Source organism: Cryptotermes secundus, unplaced genomic scaffold (genome assembly GCF_002891405.2).
Source record: "Cryptotermes secundus unplaced genomic scaffold, Csec_1.0 scaffold655, whole genome shotgun sequence".
NCBI lineage: Eukaryota > Metazoa > Arthropoda > Insecta > Blattodea > Kalotermitidae > Cryptotermes > Cryptotermes secundus.
Genome location: NW_019726234.1, coordinates 1,035,840 through 1,063,826, shown reverse-complemented (window position 1 = coordinate 1,063,826; position 27,987 = coordinate 1,035,840). Strand labels below are relative to the sequence as shown.

The 27,987-nt window shown below is 40.3% G+C and overlaps 1 protein-coding gene and 1 long non-coding RNA gene across 4 annotated transcripts in view; one reads left to right on the top strand and one right to left on the bottom strand.

Annotated features, from left to right (window-relative positions):
• LOC111864053 overlaps nt 1-27,987 on the top strand; it is a 206,899-nt gene that overhangs the window by 124,035 nt on the left and 54,877 nt on the right. The window contains exon 2 of the long non-coding RNA XR_002842729.2: nt 10,217-10,349. This is a non-coding gene — a long non-coding RNA (uncharacterized LOC111864053). The remainder of the gene's footprint in view (nt 1-10,216; nt 10,350-27,987) is intronic.
• Nucleotides 14,232-27,987, bottom strand: part of LOC111864052 — a 102,168-nt gene continuing 88,412 nt past the window's right edge. For all 3 annotated transcript variants that reach the window (XM_023851008.2, XM_023851006.2, XM_023851007.2), the window contains exons 16-19: nt 26,813-27,016; nt 23,578-23,733; nt 18,353-18,497; nt 14,232-18,104 (exon numbers count right to left, since the gene is read on the bottom strand). In XM_023851008.2, the coding sequence (XP_023706776.1) occupies nt 14,785-18,104; nt 18,353-18,497; nt 23,578-23,733; nt 26,813-27,016 (3,825 nt within the window). In that variant the 3' untranslated portion in view covers nt 14,232-14,784. The remainder of the gene's footprint in view (nt 18,105-18,352; nt 18,498-23,577; nt 23,734-26,812; nt 27,017-27,987) is intronic.

Sequence of the window (27,987 nt, the reverse complement as noted above, 5' to 3'; positions counted from 1 at the left end):
TAATGTAATTTATGTAATATCCGCTGGGAATTCACCTGCAAATATGTTCCCTTATAACGTAAGCTTTCATAATAATAGTTCCCCCTACTTTCTCCCCTATTCTTTTGCAGTCCTACATGTTATCGAACAACGCGTTGAAGGCAACGTTTAAAGCCACCGCCCACGAATAACACACAAAAATTGTCAATATGCTACATTTCACATAGCCACACCGAATTAATAGAATTAATTATCGAATTAATAGAACAGACACACACTGAAACATAGGTTGCTCGTTTGGTCATGATCTACGACATACTTACGCTCACGAAGCATATTAGTCCTCTTCAGTTCATTGCTGTGGTAACCTGAAATCGCGTAATAACAAAGATAAATCTCACGCTTACAAATTCTGTTCTTTTATATGTAGAATTATTTGTTTTATAAAATTCCCACTACAATTTACAAGTTCCTTCTATCTGCCTGTTACTCTAGAAAATATTTCAGCATCTGTTTCCGGCAACTGATGGCTATTCAGCTAGCCAGAAAATTTTCTGAAAATCTGTCCTTGAGTTTTTAAATTTAGATCCGCTATTAATGTGAATGTGTGTTGAAAAATTAATAAATACAAGAATTTAAAAATTATTAAATCAATAGCAATAGTAATGTTACTAGCTTTACAAATTCAACAAAGACCCCCAGATTTTTACCTGCTGCTTTTCCAGATATGTAACAATACATTTTTAACCGACTCGGCCCTAACATCTTTTATGTCGTCTACACATTCTTTTAGGTTTCAGTTGAATATGACTGTACCTGTTCATGCATCTATTGAAACTGACAATGTCATCACCAGTATAATTCATATAGAACAATAGCTGCACAAGGTTCATGCCCATTTTCAGATAATAAAAACCGTTTGCCAATTGATATTTGTGTAAACTTTCTGTAACAGTAGGATGAAATTTGTACCACTGGGATTTATGACTGGGGACATTGTTAATAACCAGCTGGAAGCAAGGGGAGCCGTCTGCCACGCGATTGAAAGATGAACGTAACAATAAACTTGTGTATATAACGGTAATGAGTTGTTAGACAAACACAGACCCTCGTTTTGTTCAGTGATCACCATTATACAGCCGGTAAATTTTGCTAACTTCATCACAAAATGCACTTTGTCTATATGATGATTAATAATAAATTGTTTGATTTTAACCTTCACCAAATCGTCTGGTGATTTATATTTGATATCAAGAACCTACAAATCGCCATATATAGACAAATTTTCTCAGCTTAAAACTATAAACAGTTATGTTTATACCATGTAAACGTGGCGAAATTGAATGCACGGTCCATATCGTACGTTACAACAAATGGTTCTCTAAGGCGGTCTCTAGTTTGGTACTTCATATCATCAATGTTTTTATGAACAAAGATATAAATTCACAAAATATATATTCTAAAATTACATTGTTTTATACTAATTTTATGAAATAATTTAGCACATTCTTCTGTTACATTTGAAATGTGCATGTATGAATATTTATCTAAGAACACTTTCAAATTCATTATCTGATTACGTAAAAATACTGCCAACTCTATTATTCTGGGTTGGATGAACGGATGAACACACCGCCAGTAAATACACGTAAGCGGTAGCGCAGTTGGTAGAGGCACTATACTATAAGCCGGCAGGTAGCGGGTTCTATTCCCAATGGGGTCATTGGATTTTTAAATTTACGTTGTCCTTCCAGCCGCACTATGGGCCTACGGTCGACACAGCCTCTTACAGAAATAAGTACCAGGAATCTTCCTGGGTAGTAAAGGGAGACCGGCGCATAAGGCTGGCAAACTTACCGCCATCTGTGAGCTGATTGTATAGAAAATGTGGGAACTTCGACGTCTCACAACCCTATAGGCCTCCACGGCCTGTTACAGGGATAGGTTCTTCTACTAATATCTGATGATGCTTCTCTTACTAGCGTTTCTTCTTTTTCTATTACTACTACTGCTGCTGCCTTCGCTACTACTACTATTACTACTGCTGCTGCTGCTGCCGCCGCCGCCACCGCCACTACCACCAACAACACTTTTTCTTTCATGTTTGACATTGTTCAGTTTTATTTTAGATCAACGTTTCTAAATGACTTCAAAATATTTTTGGATATACTTCAGTAATTGGCAACCTTAAAGGAAAATAGCTTCACTAAACCTGATAAAGGCATGTACTGTTTTCGCTCGCTTGGAAACAGGGATCGTGGGTTCGAATCCTACTCAGAGCATGGATGTTTAGTTTGTGTGTGTGCGTTTTTCTGTGTTTGTGTATAGGTAAAGGCCTTGCGAGGAGCTGATCACCCGTCCAAGGAGTCCTACCGAATGTGTAAGTTCTAGAAAAACCGAAGTGAACGGAGAAGTTCATGGAGATAGGCCTAGACCCACTGGGGCTATAGTGGCAAGAAAACACCTGATAAAGATCCGAAATTCATCCTACAGAATTGTTGCACATATGCACAGTAGAAAACATTGTCTCAGTTCCTGTTATTGTTATATCACGTAATCTTTGCCGAATTAGTTTTCATCAAGACAGACGCAGCGGACACCAGGCATAAAAGAAACCTTCTTCTTTATTATTATCCTATTGGTGTGTTTATCACTTAATCTTGTTTATACTAAGTTTCGCAGTTCTCTCGTACGAAGATCGATTTTCATGTAAACCACATTTTAAGACTTTGGATTTTATTTTAATTTTTCAAATAATGTTTTCAAATGCTCTTAGCAGCTAATTAAATTGCAGATTTACAAATCTCAATTTGATTTTAACATTAAAGTTAGCACAATTATTTTCATTTATAATGTTTTGACATTGTTTTTGGACAGAGTTTATTACATATTACATTCGAAACCAATTCTAACGGTATAGCGATGGGCTACGGGCTCGACGGCCGGGGTTCGATTCCTGGCAGTGGCTAGGGATTTTTTCCCTACTCCGCAGCATCCAGACCGACTCTTGGGTCCACCCAACCTCCTATCCCGCGGGCAGCGTGAGGTTTTTTTCCAGAAGTATAAGGAAGGGGAAGTGAAGCTGACCATTCTCTTCCCTCTGGTTCCACAGTCAAGAATGATGGAGCTAGCGTGGTGTTTACTTAATTAAATACAGGGGTGTTCTACGTTGTACTTTACTGATTCTACCACTACGTTCAGTAGTTCGAGTTCGGACACTCTGAGAGCAGTTTTGAGTCACGTGTTTGGGAACTGACAATCATCACCCGGCAGACATAAGGGAAGACATATATACCTGCTCTGCTGAAACAGTTACTGAAGCGACTAGTCCTCACCTCAGGCCCTGGTGCCTCCATTACGATTGCAAATTAGCCCTACCATAAAGCTAACCTTTACTGTTAAGTTTCAAATATCTTTATTCCTTTCCCTGTGGTCTATAGTTGAGTGGCTGGGTGGGCAGTAGAAACTTTGTATGATAGCCACTTTGAAGAGAATGAGGCTACGTCTCCAAAACATTCATACCTATATAAAAGATTGAGTAATTTCACAGTCGCTGATGGAGCAATTTGCGTTTAACTTAGCTTTGGGGATTTCTGTCAATGTTTCAAATATTTTCAAAGTAAGTGGCAAGGCAAAATGAAATTCATATTGAAGTGTACTTTCTTCTGGAATATAACGTCTTCTAGTCTGTCGAAATTTAACCAACGTTTCGGAGAAACATATCTCCTCCTTCTTCAGAGTGAAGAATAAGCAGAGCAAGAAACCAGCATGAAAGCAGGTGGCAAGCAGAACCACCTATCTTCATGGAACATTTATTCTGATATGTGACACTTTCTATATCCAAGGGTTTGTGAATCCACTTCTCAGCCTGTATCTGGATCTGCTTCAATTTGAAGTAAAAGAACAAGAACCTAATAAGAAGCCCTTCCAAAAATTCAGGAGCTAGCAAAGAGCTCATCCATCCATCCATCCATCCATCCATGAATACATACATACTGAGACAAGGTAGCTGAAAGACCGGAACTTTTGAGCCAGAAGCGACGGCAGTTGCTAGGGAACATCTAACAGACACGTTTCCGCTATACACCACAACAGAGAAACTGCCGGACACAGGAAAACTAGACATAAGTATGTGGACTGGAATTCAGGGTACGAACCAATTTCGTGCTTTCGTGGGATCGGTAATGAATATTCTGGTTCCATAAATGTGGGAAGAGAGGAGATTGACTGGCTGAACGACAATGAGATCCTCAAGAAGGAATTTACTTCGTAGAGTTGACGTTGTTCTGGCCTCTTCAAGCCTTCATCATAATTTAGTAGCTTACGCTGATGCATCGTCCGGTTGGAAATTAGAGCACCTCCTTTCTTTCTTCAACAAATTCCTGACACTGACTTCCGAAATTGTTCACCTTACTTCAAGGGTTTCTGTTCTGTTTGGATGATAACAGTTCCTACGGGGAACGAAGCAGGCCTTACACCATTTTTGTAATCTAAGTAAGTAAGTAAAGCTATCCCTGTAACAGGCCGTGGAGATCGATAGGGTTGTGAGACGTCGAGATTCCCACAGTTTCTAGACAATCGGCTCATAGATGGAGGTAAGGTTGTCAGCCCTAAGCGCCTGCCGCTCTTTATCCCCAAGAACATTCCGAGAATATTCCTGGTACTCATTTCTGTTAGAGGCTGAGTCGAACCCAGGGCCTTAGTGCGGCTCGAAGGATTAAGTCAATTGAAAAAAAATCCAATGACCTCATCGGGATTCGATCTTGCGACCTTCCGGTTTGTAGCATAGTGCCTCAACCAACTACGCTACCGTGACATGAAATAAATGTATTTCCTTCCTGCCTCGGGACGTAGTCACCTGCCGCAGCACCGCAATGGCGTTTCTTCTGGGATCAGATGCTCAGTGTAATCACACCCAAGTAATTAAACTGGTTTGCTCATTCTGTCAGTCTGTAACTTGGTATACTGTCACGATTTGGGGGTTTTACGTGACTTATGAGACGGGTTTTGGATTGGCTCATTGCATTTATTATTTATAGACTACATGCATTTACAGCGCTATCTCTGATCTACACACTTTACGGTTCACCGTTGTACACGCACTAGAGTTCTCAACCTTCACTACCCGTATCTTGAAAACGGATTTATAACAGTCTCACTGTCACTTCAAATCACATATAATGTCTTCTGTTCACAGTCTGATGCATTTCTTGCAATTTCTTCTCAGTCATCTTCGACTGCCATCTCCAGAACTCGACCCATTTCCCGACAACTCTCTCAAAGGGCCTTCTTCGTACCTTTATAACCCCTAGGCACGGACCACGCAGAAAACACAGCCTCTCTATTGTTGATGCCTTTTTCTGATACGTTGCCTAGCAATGGACGTCCTAGTGTTGCACACGTACGATTGCGCGGACTTATGTTTATAGAGTTGTTGCCTAATAAGAGTCTATACTTCACAATATGTTTCTTTATGTAACAGCAGTTTTCACTGGGAAGCCTAACTTCAACTTTAATTACCGTATTTACGCATGTATAGGCCGCGTGCGTGTATAGGCCGCAGCACAATTTTCAGACAGAAATTATAGAAAAAATAATTTTCTTGGAATATTATTTCAGGAGTATTACACCCTGCATTACTAATTATGAATATAATTTTTTTTAAATAAAATGTGATTTCGAATATTTCGAATATAAGCCGCACCCCAGTTTTCCTCTTGAATTTTTGGCAAAAAATGTGCGGCATATACATGCGTAAATACGGTAATTTTATATATTAATTATATTCTTAGAAATTCCAAATGAAATTTAATGTAAGCCGTAGTTACGTCACTGCCTCGAAAATTAGAAACTGATAACCAGCAAAGGAGAGGGATTTCATCATATTTCTTTCAAATTTCTTTGTATTCATTTTCCCAGTATATGTGGTATAAGTTAATGGAAATCTGAAAGGCTTAAAGTGTGTTGCGTGGTATTCGTTTGGCCACAACAAACAACGTTCAATCTCAGTTTTGCTGCTCAATAGCTCCTTAAGTTATAAGTTGATTTTTAGATCATTATTTTGATTACGGGAGTTTTCTCCTGGTGAAGTTATTCTTGTAGAAGTACAATGTGAGGGGCTTGACCAGTCGTGGGGCCAGGACAACTAATTGGTGTTGCCGTTATTGTTTAGTTTGTTAACACAGCTGTCAAAACATATCAATGCGCAGGCAAGGCGGGAAACTGACTGACGCTTCAATAGGAAACATCAGAACAGGATCCTTGAATAGGGAACTTTATGGGTGGTGACTCCCCCTGACACTACTCAGAAGTGGGCTCTATTATGAGAAGAAGTGGCCACTAATTGAACAAGTGACGCATCAGTCTTATAGTGCCAATGCTACGAATCTGCACATTTGTCATCACTAAATATTACTTCAAGGCTACCGTTTGTCTTCCGCCAACAAACAATTTTGTCAGTTTCTATGATCTGACTGATTCGTGTGTGAAGTAGTAAAGGCTGTCATATCTGACACGATTAACTTTACTTTTCCGAGGATCACAATTTTGTAATATTTGTTTGTTTTTGTTTTTGTCCCATAGGTTTCAATTTGCTACAGTATGTCTCTCTTTCACCCCACGATCAACGCTCAACCATTTTAGAGTTGACTGTGTTGCCAATTTCTGAACTCTATCTGCGTCACTTTCCCAGGATGTTACATTATCCCATGCATCGTAACACAGGAGAACAAAATGGCAATTTTCGTGAAAAAAAAAGTTTGTAACTTTGTTCATAAAATGTCACCCTACTAGTAGCTAGTATTTATAATAATTCAGTAAAAACACAATATGTATCAACAGCATGTTGTTGTTTTTTCATATTCCATAAAAGATATTAGTAACAAAAGCTACAAGTACTTCTTCCATGTACATATATATATATATATATATCAGGACAAAATTTTTAGAACAGTAACGAAATTAGCCCAGTATTTTACCAGGCATTATTATTATTATTATTATTATTATTATTATTATTATTATTATTATGTTTTAGAAACCGAGTTCCTATTTAGTGATTTCTCTGTGTTCAGTGTCTTTCTTTCTAGTAGCAATTGTTATCCTGCCAGACGCGCTTCAGCTGCTAATGCTGCTTGCAGGGACTCTGACATGTAATATTTGGAACAAAACTGTTTCTTTTAATCATATTTTATAATGGTATTTCCTTATTATTAAAATATTAATTTAATTTTAATGAATATGTATATTTTCTCTCCGCTTTAGTGTTTGTGTGGTTAAATTAGTTGAATTATTGTATAAATGGTAATATTTTTCTTGTGTTCTCTTTTGTTTGACTGTGTGTGTATACTTTTTGTTTCTCTCTTTGCTCGTGTTTACTTTATAATTGACCTTTGTGCTTCTAAATAAGCACAAATATAAGTACAGATTTTAGTTTGAATGAAATAAAATGAATTCTTATGATCACATAAACAGTGGAGGATTTAGATATGAGATCCCCGGGACAATAAAGTGCGGAGTCCCTCTCAACGACTGCACAGTGATCTAATGCATCGCCAGATGCTTGGATGAACCAAGAGAAATCACGCAAAATCTCAGCTACGATACCATAACCTGCCGCGATATGAACCGGGCACCTCATGAAAAAGAAACAGTAATGCTGTTCTAACCGGACAGATATTCACACTGTAAATCTATTCTGTCCACACTGGCCAGATCATAGGAATTTAGGTCGTGTTGTTGGGAGTTATCTGTGTTTCTTCTAGATGAATCGAAAATTGGACGAGATGAAATGAGATTTTGACGTCCGTTTATGAAACGATTTCTTTTGTACGGAAGCTACAAGGCGTTGTGAGGTCCATTTCCAATTGTTAGACTAGCTCTATTTTATTCCGTGAGTGGAGAAAACTGTCAGTCACAGAGTACCAGTTAGGGAAGGTCTGATTTTACTGTACTTTTTATTGGGCAATGTTATAAACTGTATACCTTTTTACAATATCAAAAAAAAAGAATCGATAAATAGTAGAATACAAATAATTTTTTTAAACAATTCTATGGGCCGCTAAAAATAAGCATTAAAGATGAAATGAAGAGATAGAACACCAATTCTCCAACGAAGGAAGAAGTGCAACACACGATCAGGATAAGCTCTGCCACCTACCGGGAATATGAGCAACTATCTCTCATAGTCAGCTTTTTTAAAGAAGTGCTATTTTCGCCGACAGAGACCGCAAGCCGTCTATATTTACACCTGCCGTAAATAACGAGGGAAGGAAATGCCGACTGGAACTAAAAATACTTTCTGGAATTCCAATCTGTAAACCCTGCCAAGTGCTAAATCCTGTGCTTAAATTAGATTAATAAAAGTATAATTACCTTCCTTAGAAGACGCTGAAAATCGTACGCTGCTGAAATAGGTTTTCGAATAGAAAAACATTTTGAGATGTCGTGATTGACAAGAATTCCACCAGAGAAAAATAAAGAACAAAAAAAATTATTCATAAACAAACATTTTTGAGAAAGTTGTTATTATAACCTGAAATTGATTTTATATAAAGTTTCTACACACAATAATTTTATTAATGCACATATTTTTAAAGAAAAATGTACAGTTTTATAAACGACATAAATATATTTACGTGACATAGCTTGACCGATGTGGTTTAAAATATAACATTTTGGGAAATGTGTCAATTAAGAGGAGTGCTGTCTTTTGGGATGTAGCGCCATGTTGCTCAGTAGAATTTCGCCGACATTTTGAGGAACGTCGGTAAAGAACCGGACTAAACTGTCACATACTAAGACAGCACTCTTTGCATTCGCCGATGTAATCAATTCAAACCCAGTATCTGACAAATAAACAGGGCCTGATTTACAGTCGTGGGGCCTGCGAAACCTAAATAGAGGCTACTATCAGAAAAAACAAATTCAGGTTATAACTATTTTTCAGAGGGGCACGCGGTGGGGTATTTGGTTGAAGCACTATGCTACAAACCGGAAGGTCGCGGGATCAAGTCCCGATGAGGTACATCTTTTTTCAATTTACCTAATTCTTCCAGCCGCACTACGGCCCTGTGGTCGACTCAGCTTATAACAGAAATTAGTACCAGGAATTTTCCTGGGGGTAAAAGGCGGTGGGCGCGTAAGGCTGACAAATTTTACCGCCCTCTGTGAGCCTACTGTCAAGAAGATGTGAGAGCCTCGACGTCTCACAACGCTATGGGGCTTTATGGCCTGTTACAAGGATATCTTTACCTTTACCTATTTTTATATTCCTATTTCTTATACAATTAAATATGCGAAGAAACGTTTTGTAATTTTAGAGAAGAAAATGACTTAGTGTAATCCGCGGATTCTAGTTCTGTTTTGTGGAGAGGGTCGGGCCTATCGCCCTGGCGCTTCCCCTTAGATGTGGCCCTGCATAAAAATTAAATGCATTTAATAAGAATCAGACAAATGTTTCAGGATATGGTGAAGTAATCATATAATTGTCTCATTCTGTTGGTAGTAGTCTAATTGACAAATATGATTGGTTCACAATGGATATTCTAGATATATTTTCAGTACACATCCCTGGTACCAAACTTGGGCCAAAATTCGTACAATCACAGACAAGTTGCTTGTGAGTACAGACACGCACACAAACTGATAAAATGTAATAGGCTTCAACTGCTTTTATTTTGTGAACTTATCTAAATAAATCTCTTCAAATTAATTTTAAAGTAAAACATTATGAGCCGAAGACAAAGCAAGTCCAAAATATTCAGATGTACGTGTACTGTAACAGACAGTATATGAAGCACCTCAACATAAAAAAGGTAAAGTTGACTCTGTGCTTAAATAGTTAAGCACTGTGTCATAAAGATGTATGGGGGTGTGGAATTATAGATCCACATTTTCATGACCTCGGCACAAGTTGGTGATGAGTGGTCAGCTACATACCCCGGCCGCTTTATCCTAGGGGGCACAGCCCATGGTACTCATTTGATAGGCGGTTGGTTGGACCCCAGAGCCGGTCTGGACGACGTGGAGATGAGAGAATTCTTGCCTCTACCTGGACCCGAACTCTGATCCCTCTGTCGTCCAGACCGTAGCCAGTTGCTATACCGACTACGCTATCCCGGCTAGTAAAGCACCTTAATATAGCTCAATAAATTTCTTTCCACCTATATATTACTATTATCCATGCCTGACGTACATATATACATATAAGCAAACGCTCAGGTGTTCTCTTTGACAGGTCCCGTAGCAGCCCCAGCGGCTAGATCAAAGATGTCTTGGCCCTCCTACACTTGAGCCTTCAGCAAGACATCTGTCAAGATAGAGCTATGACGTCATCATTAGTGTCAAGTAGAAGGCAGACTAATAAGCAGGTAGGAAATATCTTTCTCTCGATCCAGGGCCTCCATTCTAAGTTTCAGTAAACTGTGTGCCGGAATGGGTGAGAAAAGATTTGGACGTGCCAAGAAGTCGTTCACACATGAATTAGATGCTCTGGGGCTAAGTGTATGCTATCTATAATCTAAAATTTAATTTTAATTGAAAATATGGACAATAATGATTTGCAGCTTTTATGAAAGGATTTGTTACTTCAAAACACCTGAGAGAAATAATAGGATATATCTCAATGTCAGTCAAATGTCTGATACATGTAAATAGGCACTATTTACTCTCGATTATTTTATCGATCATCTCATTTCGCCCCCGACTGCGACTGTTCTATCTCCCCCGAAACTTAGTTGCCACTTACTTTAACTAATGTCTTCCTCCCATTACTGCTAACCTTTTAGCACGTTATCAGTACCAAGAAATCTGCGCTAAAAAGTGAAAAGTTTATACAGGAAATGTTGCGGTGGTGTGGACATGTAGAAAAAGTAAAAATATATGACCGAATTGACAGATTCAGTCGACACCTACTGAAAGGTTGAGAAAAGGAAGCACAGAATCGTTGTGGTTAGACGAAAGTTTATTTCAAATTGAACAATTTAGAAGAAGGGAACCGTAATGAACCACAGTAGAGTTAAGTGAGAAACGTACGAAAACTTGAAGATCTTGAGAAGAAAAAAGAAGGAAACGAAAGGAAAAAGAACAAAAAGAAAATAACAACAAAGAAGTTGGTTTTGCTTACATCCTCAAAAAAGGAGCCGGGCTAGCTTATTCAGTATGGCGACTGGCTACGGGCTGGACGACCAAGAGTTCAGACTTGAAGTCCCGGTGAGGGTAAGAACTTTTACTTCTCCACGTCCTCCAGACCTGCTCTAGGACCCACCTAACCTCCTATCTAATGGGTGCCGGGCTATCTTTCCCATGAGGTAAAGATAGATAGATAGACAGACCTGTTGGTAGTTTCCGTAATGAAATTTTTGAGGACAAGTCAAAATTTTCCCTGTTCTTAACTAAGTAACCACTATGCCATGAAGGCGTATGGGTAGGGATGTATAGATCTACATTTTCTTTACCTCGACACTAGTTGGAGATGAATTGTCAGCTTCACGCCCCGGCCGCTTTACTCCCGGAGAAAGGGCCCCGGTGCCAATTGAATAGGAGGCTGGGTGGGCCTTAAAGCCGGTCTGGACGACGTAGAGAAAAGAAAATTCTTGACGCTTTTAGGACTCGAACTTCGATCCCTCGGTCACCTAGCGCTTTTACTGGAGCAATACTGCAAGAAATTTCAGTCAGGATAGCCGGTGTCCCGACTGAGATTCGAACTGTGGACCTCCCAAATATAAGTCTATAACATTACCGCTACGTCAGTTGGGTCCGCTTTTTTGTCGCTGTAGAAGGAAACGTCAAGGTTTCGGAGTCTATCTCGGCATTGGCCGTCAAGGAAAGTCACAGAGTTTTCCTACTATGCAGTTGTAGCGGCCTCTGTAGTCTAGGGGTAACATTCCAACCTCATGACTCGAGGTACGTGGGTTCAAACCCGGCGGAGGTCGTGGAATTTTTAATGGCGGAAAAATTCAGGGAACAAGTCCTCCGGGAGGGACTTTAAGCCGTGGGTCCCGTGTCGTAGATTTACGGCACGTAAAAGATCCTCATGTCTCTAGGAGACCTCTGAGCATAATTAGGCAACAAGTTCCCGCCCAAGTAGTTTCCAATGCCTCTGGTAGATGGGGGAAATATCAGGTACCGAGGGCATGCAGTTGCCTTATCACCGTAATGGCGTAGAAACTGTTCCCGCGTTAGTATTGGCCAGCTTGCTTTTCGGACGTGATCGGACTGTCATAAGTTGAAAATCCTGTACATAGGTATATAATATATTTTATATATACATGAATGTTCAGTTCTTTGCGTAAGTAGAACGGCCCGTAAAGCGAACCGAAATTAACCAGAATCAAAACAACGTACCAAAATATAATGAATATCTCTAATACCGAGCTTAAGCGAAATCGAATTTCGTAACTTCGTCACTGCCATTGGAATGCAGCCAGATGGATAAGATGAGCTGATTTTCGAGTAATTAGCGAAAATATTCGGAGAATGCTTGAGGTTTTGTAACAGAATTAACATTTGTCCTGTAAAGTAAAATTAAGTACTTTCTAACGCCAGTAAGAACCAATCTATGGAAGTAAAAGATGAATAAAAAACATTTTAACATTTTATAGTTTTATAATTCGGTGCACACGGTAGCGTAGGTGGTTGACATACTATGCTACAAGCCGGAAGGTGGCGGGATTGAAACCCGATGAGGTGGAATTTTTCAATTGACCTAATCCTTCCATCTGCACTATGGCCCTGGGGTCGACTGAGCCTCTGACAGACATGAGTAACAGGAATATTCTTGAGGTTAAAGGGCGGCCGGCACGTAAGGCTGACAACCTTACCGCCATCTACGAACCGATTATCTAGAAAATGTGGCAACCTCAACATCTGACAGCCCTATGGGCCTCCATGGCCTGTTAGAGGGATACATTTAATTTAGTTTCTACTATAGTTTTATAACTAAACTAAGCCATTTATAATATGTTCCTCTTCAGTTCAGTGAGAAATAGAAAATTCTCCCATTGTAGGCCAACGAAGATTATCAGTAATGGCGTACAGAACTCAGTTCATGAAAGTGAATGTATCCGCTGTTCTACCAACCAAAATATTGTAATACACATGATATCGCATTTAACAGTTTTAAAGAAATAAAATACTGAATCGCAAATGTCATTGTGTTACACGACCGTATACCTTGGTAGTATTCTTTATTCACCTTCAGTTCACCAGAACCGTGAAATGCTAGTTCGAACCTCCTCTTTCTTTTTTTAATTTAATTCGTCACACATGTCAGGTACTCGAAATTTCCTCACATAATTCGACACCCACATTTTCGGATATTTTAATTATCTCGTATTCTGATCATTAAGCATCGTGTATCATTCACAAGCAGAAATGACAATTTGAAATCAATTTCTTGACCGTTGTCCTCAGTTTCTCTGACTTACCGTAAAGTACCTTAGGAAAGACAATTCTTTTCCAATAACATTTTGCAATTCGCCAATCACAATTATCTAATAGACGGCCCCAAAATTGATGCAACCTTTAATGTTCAATGTGGAAGGTCGTTTTGTTTTTGTTTGAAGCTACAGGATTAAGTTTAAAAGAGATACATCGTCGTCTGTATTAGCCGTATGAACACACTCACGGCAGCTAGTCTCGACATTATCTTATGTGACTGTGAGGATATAGCTTATTTAATATTTCGTCACTTGGGTCACTTATTTATGGAACTAAGTGACTTTTATGACGCCCCCATAAATAGAGTCCTGCATCTCATTCGAAGTGTAGGATTAATAAAGGGTTAATCAAAGGGGAAGCACAATAGATCATTGAAGGTCGCGGTGCGAGGGCCGGATTTTATGGCCCACCCCTTACACATACACACATACATACATATATACATACATACATACATACATACATACGAGTACATGCATAGTGTCGAATTAATAATTCTACAGTCGCTTCCTATTTAAGCATTCATTCAATTAACATTTTTACTGCAAGTGTAAAGAGTTATTGAATTCTGTTCTATAATATGAATATGAATGAAGGGACAAAACACGCTTAACTTCGTCAGAAGGTCACTCATGCATATCACCAGCCATGTGTGTCTATGATTTGTTCATGACATTTTGTTTTAATACTAGAAATATATTGATTGTATAAAATAATAATATTACAAAGCCACAACAGAGAAATTTCTTACACGTCAGGAATGGGGTGGGGGTCTCCGGCCGTTCACTAAGTATATGATAAAAAATATATTCTACTACTAAATGTAATTAATCTTTATAAACTTGGCAAATGTACACACATGCATCACTGTAAACAGAGGTACATAATCTCTCTAGAAGAAAAATTAAATGCAATCTATCGACCTCAGTTGATCTGTCTGTGAAGTTGTATCGATCCAAAATGGACAATCATAAAATTATCTTCGATTATGTTGGCTAAGTAACACATATATTAAAATTTATTGCAATAAGAATCAGACCAGATAATTCACATGAAATATAGGAACACTAGGAAAAAAAAGTCGAAAACAAACTGATATCTTCATTAAAAAAAACCTTTAAAGTCAACTATACTTTCATCGAATTATTTTCAGTTGCTGTGTTTTGAAAACGTCATGGAACGTCCATGGCATCTGATAATGGTTATTCTTCATAATCTCACATACATGGTGTTATATCGACTGGGTTCAATTGTTCCAACAATAGATCATTCAGGTATGACGTACTTTCTGTAAGACAATTTAAATAAAAGAATTAATATTTGTGTATTTTCCTAATGGAATCTCCATGCATTTCTTTCGGGCTCTTATTTTGGTTTGAATATTCTTCGAGCTGGGTTCAGGATCCAACTCGCTGGCGCGCTGCAAGCACCTGGGTCCGGTTTCTCTATAGATGAAGGTCGCCGTAGCACCGGAGAAGAGGGGCAGCTCTTGCTTGTAGACGGTCCTGATACCTCTGCTGCTCCAGAAGTCGCCCCTTCCTTGCTCAAATGCAGGTCCACAAGAAGGCTTTGTCGGCACAACATAGATACGGTGTTCATCTTCCCCCCATCCTTGTCCTTGTTCCTCCTCATCTTTACTTTCCTGAAACGAGAGGTAATATTTGAAATTCCAAACCTACTAAAGGCCTGGGCTTTTGCTTTGCCGTCTTGACTGTCAGAAGCACTCGGTTGTACATCAACAGACTCCTTGTCATCGTAGAATTTCCTGTAAGTGTTAGGGTCAACGTTAATCATTCCTGCGCTCGCCGATTTAACCAGTAACACGCCTTCATCACTGACGGTGCTACTGTCTTTTCCAGACTCTCCAGTAATAATAACTGAGCCGTCACAGCTGGATTCACTTCCCACACTCACTTGACTCAACCGACTGCAATTTCCGTTATCATTGTCTCTTATTCGAATTCCTGGTCTCAAAATGTCTTTCCGAGTTCCACCAGTGGGGTCTCCTCCCCAGAACGGCTCTGGTGACACGGAGGCACTAGGCGTGTCAGTAGATGTTCCTCCATCACTGGTCCAACTACGACCTCCTGGTCCTCGGGTGAGGAATTCTTCTTTTGCCCGTTGTATTCGCAAAGCGCGCAAGCGAGATGGAGGTGGACTGTAGTGGTGCAGTCCAATCTCTGGTGAGGACGGGCTGGACGGACTGGGTGAAGTATTCCCTCGTGGTGACGGTGGCTTCTTCGCTGTAGACTTATCTGTTTCGGAGGAGGGCGTAGTCTCGACAGCTCTCCCTGCATTCACATTTACCGGAACTGGAGTAGATATAGATTTTATAGAACCCGCACTGGGGCATTTCAGAATACTTCTTGGGTTCGAGAGTACTGTCAACGGTTTAGTACCTACAGTGTCCGTACTGCCCTTATTTGGTCCCCTTTCGGGCTCCGTAACAGACGAAGTTTCCGATGTCCTGATGATTCCTTCACTGGCCGATTTCTGGACTTTATTTCTTCCGAGATGCGCTCCTATCTTTTTACCACCGTGCTGCAATACTCTTTGTACTTCTTCTTGGTATTTCTCCATCTGGGCCCGAACGCGGCGTTCCGCAACAGGAGACCGCCATGCTACTGGTGACGCCGATCCGCTGCCACTGACCTCAGGAGACCTGCCACCAGCACCATCTTGTTGTTCTGTTAGTTTCTGATTGTACTTCGCTATCATCATACGAATACTAGGCGCAGTTTCCTTGGTTGCCACTTTAAACAGATCGCGTCTACCGAGATTTGGGGATTGTGGTAGAAGGGGAAGAGATGACAAAGGAGTGACTGCACGGGAAGACGACGTTGAATTATCCCCTTTGTTATTTTTGTTTCTTTCTAGTAAAGAATCCCATTGTGACTCAGAATCTCTTTTTAAATTCTGTTGCTTCACCGAATTTACATTTTCATCTACTCCAACATTTTTATTTGCGACGTTTTCCTTCCAAGGCTGTAATTTGGTTTCATGTTCCTTGTTTGAGTCCGATTCAAACTTGTTCTCGCTGGATAATCTGACTTCAGTTTGAGATATTCCGTATAATACTTTATTCTGAGATTTTAACATTGAATTTGGATCTGAAGTTTTGATTGTATCATTGTAACTCTTGTCCACAGCCCTTGAAGCTGCTCTCCTCGTCAAAGCCGGAGACGACGACTGTGACCTATTTCGTGTAAACATCCAAGATGGTGGCGGTCTTCCGTTGTTGCCGAGATTTTCTCTTCTCTGGACTGCTGAAGGGTTTTCATTTGAATGATTTACACTCTCTTCTCTTCTGAGAATGCTGATGACTGGAGATGGTACTGCCTGCTCGGCTTCCTGAAGGACTTGTGCTTCGTCCATGCCACATGTTTCCCCCACAACATAACTGATGACAGAAGACGCTGTTCCTCCACTGTTTTGTCGTACAGGAGAGAATATTTTTCGCGTAGTTTTTACGAAAACATTATCAGGGGTTGACACAGAGCAAGATTCTGTCGGATTCTGTGCACACCAATTGATTCCAGAGGTTCCCGCCTTAGCTGGGGAAAGTCTGTCTTCTCTTCCTAGAGAACAAAGTTGCCTAAATCCTGTGCCGCGGCTTTCAGAGATTTGAATATTAGTAACCCCTGGTCCTAATTCCCTTTGTTCCTTCCCATCCTCTTCATTTCTTGCACTGCTTTTTGTATCGGTATGGGGAGAAATCTCGGAGATGTTCCGACACGTCTCTGCCAAAGCATTTTTTGTTGTATTGTTTCCATTCCCACCATTACAAATTATACTATCGCTTCCAAATTTTAATGTTTGTTCCTCAGAAATGATTTTGGGATCAATGTTTCGCTTATATCCAATATGTGTGTCTGACACCCGCCTCGTTTTTAATATCTTCCTCTGTTTTCCAGGCCTGCTAGAACCACATTTAGCAGCATACACTTCGGTTTCGTAGTACCCGGGAAGTAACCCTTCAGGCAAGTTTTCATGATGATCCTCACTGACATTTTGTTCACAGTGAATTCCGTTCTTGTGTATCGACTCATTATCAGAACCGCATTTTATGATAGTCTTTGTACCCTCATTTTTATCTTCTCCTTTATCGTCATTAACACTGTTCTTATAGTAATCATTTTTGTTTGTATTTTTATCGTTTATTTCAAGTTTCTTATCAGTTTCTTCACTTTCCAATATTTCTGTTCCCACGTGGCCATCCTGTATGTCTGGTTCACTGACGTAACTATCCCCTTCCCTTTCTGCATCATCCTCATAATCACACACTGAAGATGCAGCAGAAGCTGAAGAAACAGCAGAGCAGAAACTGTCTCTGTTGGCAGGAGAGGTTTCCTCCCCCCGTGACGTGCTAGCTACAATCGTATTATCAGTTGATTCAGTGTCAGTAGTCTTCCAGCTCCTGTCTTCCTGGGCCTGATCATGTGAAGCACCGCCTCTTCTCTTCCAGAATGCAGGGGTTATTGTAATGCACGTCACCGGGGAAGTGTTCCCCTCAGAGTCTACTCGAACTGTGGTAGGTGAATCGCTTCTCACGTTTTGGCCTGTATCGGAAATCGAATCTAATCTCTTGTTACATTTGAAGACGAACGTGGCAGTGGCGTCCATTTCATCTGTTTCTTTTTCCCATACCGAATATCTGTTCTTTTGATGATCGGGGGCTGGTACTCCTAGTAAAAGAAATAGAACACATTAAAACACAATTCCTCGTCGTGCATTTTTCATATGGAATGATTTCAGAGACTTTGTTACTAAAGGATTGTACACGTAACTGTGAACTACAAATTTTAACTAGTACCCGACTATTTTTTTCTCTCATTACTACTTATTTGTGAATTGCGTTCTTATCTGTCATGCTTGTCATAAATAAACGTTCACCGCTATCAGTGGACAGCTGATTGTTATGTCTAACACATACCCGAGGTAGTGCACAAGTAGTTCAGCCCTTCTCTTAGTTCCAGCACCTTGTTTGTAAGAAGTGACGGTAGCTGCGTGAGTTCTTCAGAACTCTGCCGAGGCAGGATGGCATAAGTACCTCCACTCTCTAAGCCAATTTCCGGTTCCTGGTTTAAAGAAACAGGAATGTGTATATTTCGGGATCTCTTCTACATGTAACAATGGTTGAATATAAAGGGATTACCTCTGCAGTATGTACTGTATGTGTGTTTTTGCTTCTAATATAAAACGCAGCGATACAAAACCAACATATTATAAACATTAAATGCGTTAGGAAGGAGGACACAACGTTTCTCTAATCATAATTTCCAGTTTTTCACTTTCCCCTCCAGTAGGGTTGTTCTTGCGACAATTAATTCCAACACATTTTTATATACTTAAACAGTCGTAGTCTTAAGGAAAACAATATTTTTAAATTAAATCAATTAGTCCATTCAATATTACGAGTAAAATGGATCTTAGAGAGATAGGATTGGATGGTATCGATTGTGTTTATCTGGCTCAGGATAGGGACCAGTCGAGGTTCTCGTGACCACGGTAATAAACCTTCGGGTTTCAAAAAATGTTTGGAAATTCTGAGTAGCTGCACAATTGGTGGCTTCTCGAGAAAAGCTCAGCTCCATGAGTGAGTGAATTAATAAGATCACTGAAACCTAAAAGGCATACGTACATATATGTATTCAACCTTACATATAAACATACGCGTAGGTACATTCATGCATTCTTTCGCAAGATTTGTATGCCGTGAGGTGATCAACCATAGGGCAAGTTTGGTGGGCAGTCACGTGTCCGACGTTGGGGAACACTATTACTACATGCCAAGAAAAGCGGTCTCTTTGAAAGTGTTACCGAAAATAAATTAAAGAGGTTATACCAACAGAGTGGTGGCGCCTGTACAGTGAAATCTGCGGTTTAAGCATTTCTTGGTCAGCGTGTTCAGGGACTTCGTTGCCTGGAACAAATCGCTGGCCTCATACATGGCTGGTATATTCTCCTTAACATGGATTTGTATCCAGAGTATCATACTTTCAGACCCCAGCGAACATCACATAAATGCAACCTGAGAAAATGAAGGTCATCGTATGTTGCAGTGAACGCTGCATAAGATGTGCATACAAATTGCCTTCGGTCGGGGCTTAGATAAAGAACAATATTATTGGCTTTTCACACGACAAACGCTAGGGTGACAATGCCTGTGTATTCGTCTGGATCCACAGTTACTACACAAATTTTATGATGATGGATAATACAGATCAATGTCAAATTTTTTCCTTAGAATATCATATTAATCAACGTCAGTGTAATAATTTACACGAGATTCACACTGAGTTTTATTAATTTTCTCATAAAATTCCTATCAAAATAATTGGTGACATAAAATTTAACTATTCTAAGATAAATCCTTACGTGCTTTATTGAAATACCTTTTTCCGATATGGTATATATATATATATATTATACTAAATATGGAAACATATTTTATATGCAGTGAGAAGGGCCTATGTATGTATGTATGTATGTATGGTTGTCAATGGCCAATGAAAATGACTTACTTACTTACTCATGGAGCTGAGCCCTTCTGGAGGAGCCGCCAATTTTGTAGCTACTCAAGAATTTCCCAGCATTTTATGGAACCAGAAGGTTCATTACCGTGTTCACAACAGCCCTCTACTGATCCCTATCCTGAACCAGATAAATCCAATCCATACCATCCCATTATCTCTCCCTAAGATCCATTTTAATATTGTCCACCCACCTACTCATTGGTCTTCCCAGTGTTCTCTTTCCTTGTGGCTTTCCCACCAATATCCTATATGCATTTCTCGTCTCCCTCATTCGTGCTACATGCCCTGCCCACCTCATCCTCCTTAACTTGATCATTCTAACAAATAATTACGAAAAATGAAACATATGAAAAATATTTAATTACTCCAATTGGAGTGAACCTTATCAATCTCTTTTTCATTTCTTCCTTTTCAGCCAATTTCAATTACGGTGAAAGCAGACATACGTAAGAGAGGGTCGTGTTCTTTGTGTTTTCTTGTGCTCGTCTGCCTGTATATTTGTCTGTGTTTCCTCATTTCACCTATTGAACTATATGACTGATTATCTTGAAAATTTATATGGACATTAATAGCAGCAAGGACCAACCCAACAAAAGCGTTTACAATTTCCTATGATCGGTACTAACAAAATGGCGGACTCACGAACTTGTCAAGAGGGAGTAATGCCAGCGGGGCTTAATCAGAGTTCTTGAAATTACAAATGGTAACAGGGTTTCGAAAAATACGTACAGTGGAACCTCGTTTAACGAGCATCTCTCATAACGAGTAATTCGTATAACGAGGAAAACAAATTGTAAAAAAATGACTCGTTTAACGAGCGACGTTTCGCATAACGAGTGACGAGAGGGGAAGTCCCGGATTGTGCGCTTGCTACATCAGTCTGTGTTTAGCACTAGTTCCGCTAGCATCTTAGTGTCGCTTGTGATCACACATTTTTCCAAACTTGTGTTCAGACATATTATTTGTGATTCTTTCTGTGCAAAGTTTAATAACCCTTGCAAAAATGTCCCCGAAGAAAAAGCCGCAAAAAGACAGCCATAAGAGAATAAAAATAACCGTAGAAATGAAAGGTAAAATCATTGAAAAGCGAGAACGAGGTGTGAGCGTGGCTGATCTAGCACGCACATATAATCGGTCTACATCACCGATTTGCACTATCCTCAAGAACAAGGACAACATTAAGGAGAGAGACGCTTCAAAGGGAGTGACAAGAATATCTACACAACGGTTACGTATTCACCACGGTGTTGAAAGGTTGCTCCTCATATGGATAAACGAAAAGCAATTGCAAGGCGACACTATTAACGAGAACATCATTTGTGAGAAGGCGAAAATGATTTTCGCCGACCTCGTTAAGAAGACGCCAGGATCATCAACGGCCGAAGAAGAAGCATTTAAGGGAAGCCGTGGGTGGTTCGAGAAGTTTAAGAGAAGAACCGGCATCCACAGCGTTGTAAGGCACGGTGAAGCCGCAAGCTCCGACACAAAGGCAGCTGAGAACTTCATCGGCGACTTCAAGAAGCTCGTAGATTCTGAGGGTTACATGCCGCAACAGGTTTTTAATTGAGACGAGACGGGTCCCTTCTGGAAAAAGATGCCTAAACGAACCTATATAACAGCAGAGGATAATGCATTGCCCGGTCATAAGCCAATGAAAGACCGTCTCACGCTGCTATTTTGTGCCAATGCAAGCGGCGATTAAAAATTAAACCGCTGCTTGTTTGCCATTCAGGAACTCCACGAGCCTTCAAGAAGTGTAAAGTCCAGAAGAGCAGACTAAATGTGATGTGGAGTCCAACAACAAGGCTTTTGTGACACGTGATCATTTTACTGATTGGATCAATGAAGTGTTTGGTCCTTCTGTGAAAAAAATACACGTATTTGCTTGAGATGAATCTGACACTCCATGTCTTGCTTGTTATGGACAACGCTCCTGCCCATCCTCCAGACCTACAAGATGACCTCCTTGAAGAATTTACATTCATCAAGATCAGTTTCTGCCTCCCAACACCACTCCGTTTCTCCAGCCTATGGACCAGCAGGTTATTCTAACTTCAAAAAGCTGTACACTAAAGCACTCTTCGAGCGTTGTTTTGAGGTGGCTGAAGGGACCAATCTCACTCTCAGAGAGTTCTGGAAATATCACTTCCACATCGTTTCCTGCCTCAAGATGAACGAGAAGGCGTGGGAAGGGGTTACCAAGAGAATCCTCACTTCTGCTTGGAAGAAGCTTTGGCCGGAGAGCGTTGTCGAATGTGATTTTGAGGGGTTTGAGATAGTACGTGTGGAGCATGTAATCAACGAGATTATGTCTTTAGCCAAGATAATGGGGCTGGAAGTGGATAACAATGATATCGATGAGCTTGTGGAAGAGCAGAGCCAAGAGCTGACCACCGAAGAGCTTATGGAGTTGCATTATGTTTCACAGCAACAAGTTGTGGAGGAGAGTTTGTCAGAGGAGGAGGAGGAGGAGGAGGAGGAGGTAACAGCAAAGCAACAATCTTATGGCGCAATAAGAGAAATGCTGAAAGCATGGGAAACTGTTGCATCGTACATTGAGAAGCATCACCCTAATAAAGCAGTGGCTATGCGCGCTACAAATTTATTTAATGATAATGCTGTGCCGAATTTTCACCAAATTTTGAAGCGTCGGCAAAATCAAATGTCTCTAGACAGCTTTCTAGTAAAAAGATTTAGATATATATCATAAATAATAAACTAATTATTTTGATTTTTTTTTCTGCAAATCGAATTCGCATTCCAGGTTGGTTCATTCTGCATGGAAGAAAAGATGAAGATGATTCACGCTCCTTAACAATATATATATAATTTTCTTTGAGTAAACGTTATACATAAAATTTTTTGAGTATTTTTTCGGCATGGAACATATTATCGTATTTTACATTAATTTATATGGGAAAAATTGTTTCGCTTAACGAGTGTTTCGCATTACGAGTAAGATTCTGGAAAGAATTGTGCTCGTTAAGTGAGGTTTCATTGTATCTCTTTTATGGCATTTTTTTGTAGAATGCGAAACAATAAAATGGCTGCTGCATGCAATAACTGACTGGAGTTAGATGTCTGAAATTGGGTATTGAGATATATCATAATCATACCTACAAATTCTTTATGTACTGTTGTTACCAGACAACACTGACGAGCTTGGAGAAGCTGCCATGCTTCGTTGTTATATCCGACAAATCTGAGGTAGGCCTACACAAAGTCTGTGCCTAACGAATAAGTTTTCCCAAACAGAAGTCAATAATAATAGATAATAATAACATATAACAAATTTACAAGTTTGAAGAAACATAGAAGCTCTGACTCAATTAGGAAACGAACTTATGGTCATATGATCACGAATACAGACGACTAGTTCATAATTTATTCAGCATTAACAGTGGACTATAAATTTACATTTTAAAAATATTTTAAACACGATTTATTTGACTGGAAGTCTTCTATAGGAGCGTATTCTTTACGAGTTCTCTCGGATGCCTTTTTCTCTAATTTTTATTGAGATGACAGGTTATGGACTGGACCGATTTATGTTTTCGTTATTAAAAGAAACAAGATCTTATTAAGGCCCTATATATTCAAGAGCACGCGCCAAGAAACTCACTGTTAGCGACCCCATAGAAGCGGACATGACCTCCTCGGAGAACCAGTGATGTCCCGCCCTCAGTTTGTGATGCTTGTGGCGGCGATCCTGCAGTTCCAGTCGCAGGTTATGTACTTCTCGGTTTCTTTCCGCAAGAGCCACCTCCAGCTTCTCAGCCTGCAAATTTAGAACCTTTGTATTTGGCTGTTTACTAACTTGTTATTATTTCTTTCATTGGTACTGCAGCCAATACTGACCTAATGTACCAGCCTCAGATGATAGATGAGGATGATTGTGGAGCAATTGGTGGAATAAAGATTGACAAAGGAAACCGAAGTACTCGGAAAAAACCTGCCCCAGTGCCATTTTGTCCACCACAAAATCCACATGACCTGAATTTGGCTCGAACCTGGATCACTGCGTTGGTAAGCAAGCGACTACTCGCTTGAGGTATGGCGCGGCCATTGTATACGGCGGTTAACTGAAAGTACTAAAATTCTGATCTAGCAAAGTTGTCTGAGACCCATCCAACTTCGCAAACAGCTCCTCAAGCAAGTATGCCTTATGGACATATTGTATCTAATCGTCAGTGTATAAGGACTATCAACTGCTTTCCCGTCTTCGAATTTATCCAGTCATCCACCTGCATATGCATCCACCCATGAAGTGAGATGGCGTGTTTGACTCACGTACAGGAGGTACTACATTCGAATCCCAATCGTGGCTGCTGTCTTTCGTAGTGTTCGTCAATAGCAGTACTTCCAATACAATGTCAATACTGGATATTAAATCTGATACAGAAATTCCCTGCTAACCGACGACCCATTAATCTGTGGTTTGGTTAGTCGGCACTTCCACAATATTCCTAAATACCCAAAAAATCGCCGTTCTCCGGTCAATCGACGATCGAAAATGAGCGCTCTCTCTGTCCATATTTATAAGATCAGTCCACTTTGGCCAGCCACTCTGGCAATGTGGTGGTGAGATCACATTTTGCAGCTTTCTGAATGTAATCATTAAAATTAAAATAAAAACTATTCTTTAGACAGACCTAGACTACGGCGAAGGTATTTAGTTGACTTTTTCCGATTCAGACAAGTTGCATAACTAGTCACACTTTCTGCCAGATGTCACTGCTATTCCTGTACAATAATTTCCGGCGTAATATAACGATTTTCCAGATATCTCACTTTCCCTTGTTTACATCTGTAGCGTTAATGTAAACTTGTGCATCGTAAAGTTAACAGTGGGCTGTTTGTTTCGCGAGGGTTATGTTTCCTGCTGCCATATGGGCTCCTGCCATGCCTCAGCACCGGACAGAGTTCACAACCTGACAAGAATTTAAAGAGTGAAAGGACAGTGTTTTGCAGACATCCACATATTATTAAGGTGTGAACTGGGAAGTTTGCAGACAACAAAACCTGAGTCATTAGCAGAAGATCCTCTTAAATTTTTATATGGCCCCCTGGTTTACCACCGCGGCGGCCCATATTCGATCCCGGGGCGGTCAAGTGGGATTTGTGGTGGACAAAGTGGCGCTGGAGCAGGTTTTCTCCGAGTACTTCGGTTTCCCCTGCAAATCTTCATTCCACCAATTGCTTCACAATCACCCTCACCTATCATCTGGGACTGGTACAATAGGCCAGATTTGGCCGCAGTACAAGGGACTTATTCCCACCCCACTAGCATTACACAAGAAAGAGAAAGTAGAGGTATCCCTGTAACAGGCCGTGGAGGCCCATAGCGTTGTGAGATGTTGAGGTTCAAACATTTTCTAGACAATCCTCACAGATGGCCGCAAGGTTGTCAGTCCTACGCGCCAGCCGCCCTTTACCCCCCAAGAATATTCCTGGTACTGATTTCTGTTAGGGGCTCAGTCGACCACAGGGTCATAATGCGGCTGGAAGGATTAGGTCAATTAAAAGAAAACCAAATGACCACATCCGGACCTGAACCTGCGACCTTCCGACTTGAGTATAGTGCCTCAACCAACTACGCTACCGCGTGCCCTGTAGTAGCTCCTGGATATAACGTATATCTCTTGTCTGATTTCATTCTGTTCCCTGTAAGTCGCAAGATACTTTGGCTGCTTTAGGAAACAAGTATGTTCTTATGCAAGAATCGTTTTACTAACCAACAGTTTGGCCTGTAGAAATAAAATTCCAAGAGGCACTCGATGCTCTCCATAATACACCTTACTATGGACTTTAAGCCTTCCTTCGCCGACCAGTTATGCACAGTTGTGACGCATTTTGCCCGCATTCAGGAGACATCCTGTTAGAGTTCGGGCTAGACAAAGACTGTCTTCTCCAGAATTTTACACGAAATTAGTAGAAACCACCAGGTCATGACTGGCGTTTCCCACATCTGTCTCCGTTCTCACTCATGTCATCTTACTCAACTTAAATTCATCAGTTGATACAGCGCTGTAAATAAACGAATAATCTAACAATGCATGCTTTAACTCCTACACTGAATATGAAGACTTCGTATTACCTGTATCTTGATATTAACTTCATCGACTTATTCCAGTAGAATTTGTAATTAATTTTTCTTTTCTTTCATCTTGAATTATTTTTGGTAAGCTCCTTCTTGACCGATGTCCCATCACAATTTATTTATTGAATTTTATATTTATTTACAATCTTAGTCAACCGACCGAGCGACCGCCGCATGTTGGCGAAGTTATTGCCAAATTTAGCGGATAGAGAGTGTCGCGTGGTCAGCGCAACTAATTCCCACGGTCGTAAATTTCGGTTTTCTAGACCGGAACCGCTAATTTTCCATTCAAGTAGCCTCTCATTTATCCTCACGAAGCTGACTGGACCCTGTTCCAGATCCACTACTTCTCAGAAAATCTGGTGGCGCCGGAAATCGAACCCAGGGTCTCTGGGTCTGTAGCCAGGAACTCTGACCACTAGGCCACAGAGTCGGTTGGTATAGTTCACTTGCGGACTAAAGTCATGGATTTTTTATTTGTTTTTGCTTAGCCAAGAGCTCAAAGGCCAATTATAAAGCGAGAATGAGTGGAAGAGGTGAGGATTACAATGGTACCTCCGACTACGTAAATACATAGATATAACACGTGTTCAATCAAACGTTATTTTATACACGTAGGCTTGCATCTTGTAAACACACGCACACCAACATTATTAAGAAATCTAAGTGCGAATTTCTGCAGACTTCATAAAAATATTCGTAAGATGGGGTTTCGTAGAATGAACACCATGCTGTTTAAATCTGCGTTGCTACGTACCAGGTTTAGAAGCTGAGTTGAGAGATCCTGCACTAGGTTCATAGCGTCCATTTGCTGCACGAGGTAGCAGCTCGTGTTCTGCTGCAATGGTTCACTTTGATCGCAGTACGCCATGTCGATGCTTGCCTGCTGAAGCTGCTTCATCTTGCCCACTAAGTTCTGGGCCAGGGCCGCTTGTTGTTCTGAATGATGGGCAAAGGAGTCCTAGAAATGTAAAAAATAAATGTAACTTGTGTATAATGTAAAACCGAACAGGACGATGTGCAGACAATACTCTAGACTTGTATGCGGAAGGTACTCTTATCGAATCTCTTTGGGAATACAATACAAATATTTAGTACTTTTCCTTCTTTACAAATTAGTTCTAAAATAAAGTTGTTCCTGTGCTTAACTAATTAAGTACTACGGCATGAAAGCATATGGTGTAGTGAATGTATAGATCACATTTTATTGACCTCTGCACTAGCTGGAGGTGGTGTTCGGCTTCACGTCTCTGTCGTTTTCTCCAAGGGGAAAGAACCCCCGGTACCCATTAAATAGGATGCTGGGTGGGCTCCAGAGCCGATCTGGACAATATGGAGAAGAGAAAATTCTTACACTACCAGGACTCGAACTCCCACCCCTGGGTCGTCCAGCCCGTAGGCAATCTCTATACTCAGTGCTCTAACCCCTTTCTTTCCTTGGCACTACAGCCCCAGTGGGCCTAGGCCTACCTCCATGAACTTCTCCGTTCACTTCGGGTTTTCTAGATCTTACACATTCCGTAGGACTCCTTGGGCAGGTGATCAGCTCGTCGCAAGGACTATACCTGCACAGAAACACAGAAAAACGCACACACACAAACTAAACTTCAATGCCCTGAGTGGGATTCGAACCCACGATCATTCTCTAATGTTAACGCTTGTGGTCTTAAATTAAATTCAGCATCTTGTTAAATGAGCTCAAATCTTACTGTGTTTTGGCAGTATACTATTCTTCTTTGCAGAACTGTGAATATCCTTACAGGCCTAAAACAAAACAGCTCATTTATTTTATTTCTTATACTTTAAATTATTTTTTACTAATTAAATAATTTATTTAGATATAACACCCATAAAATTTAGTTTACAAACTGAGATAGCAAATATCTTAGCATAATTTACTTCTGTTTATGTTTTCTACTTACTCTCACATTA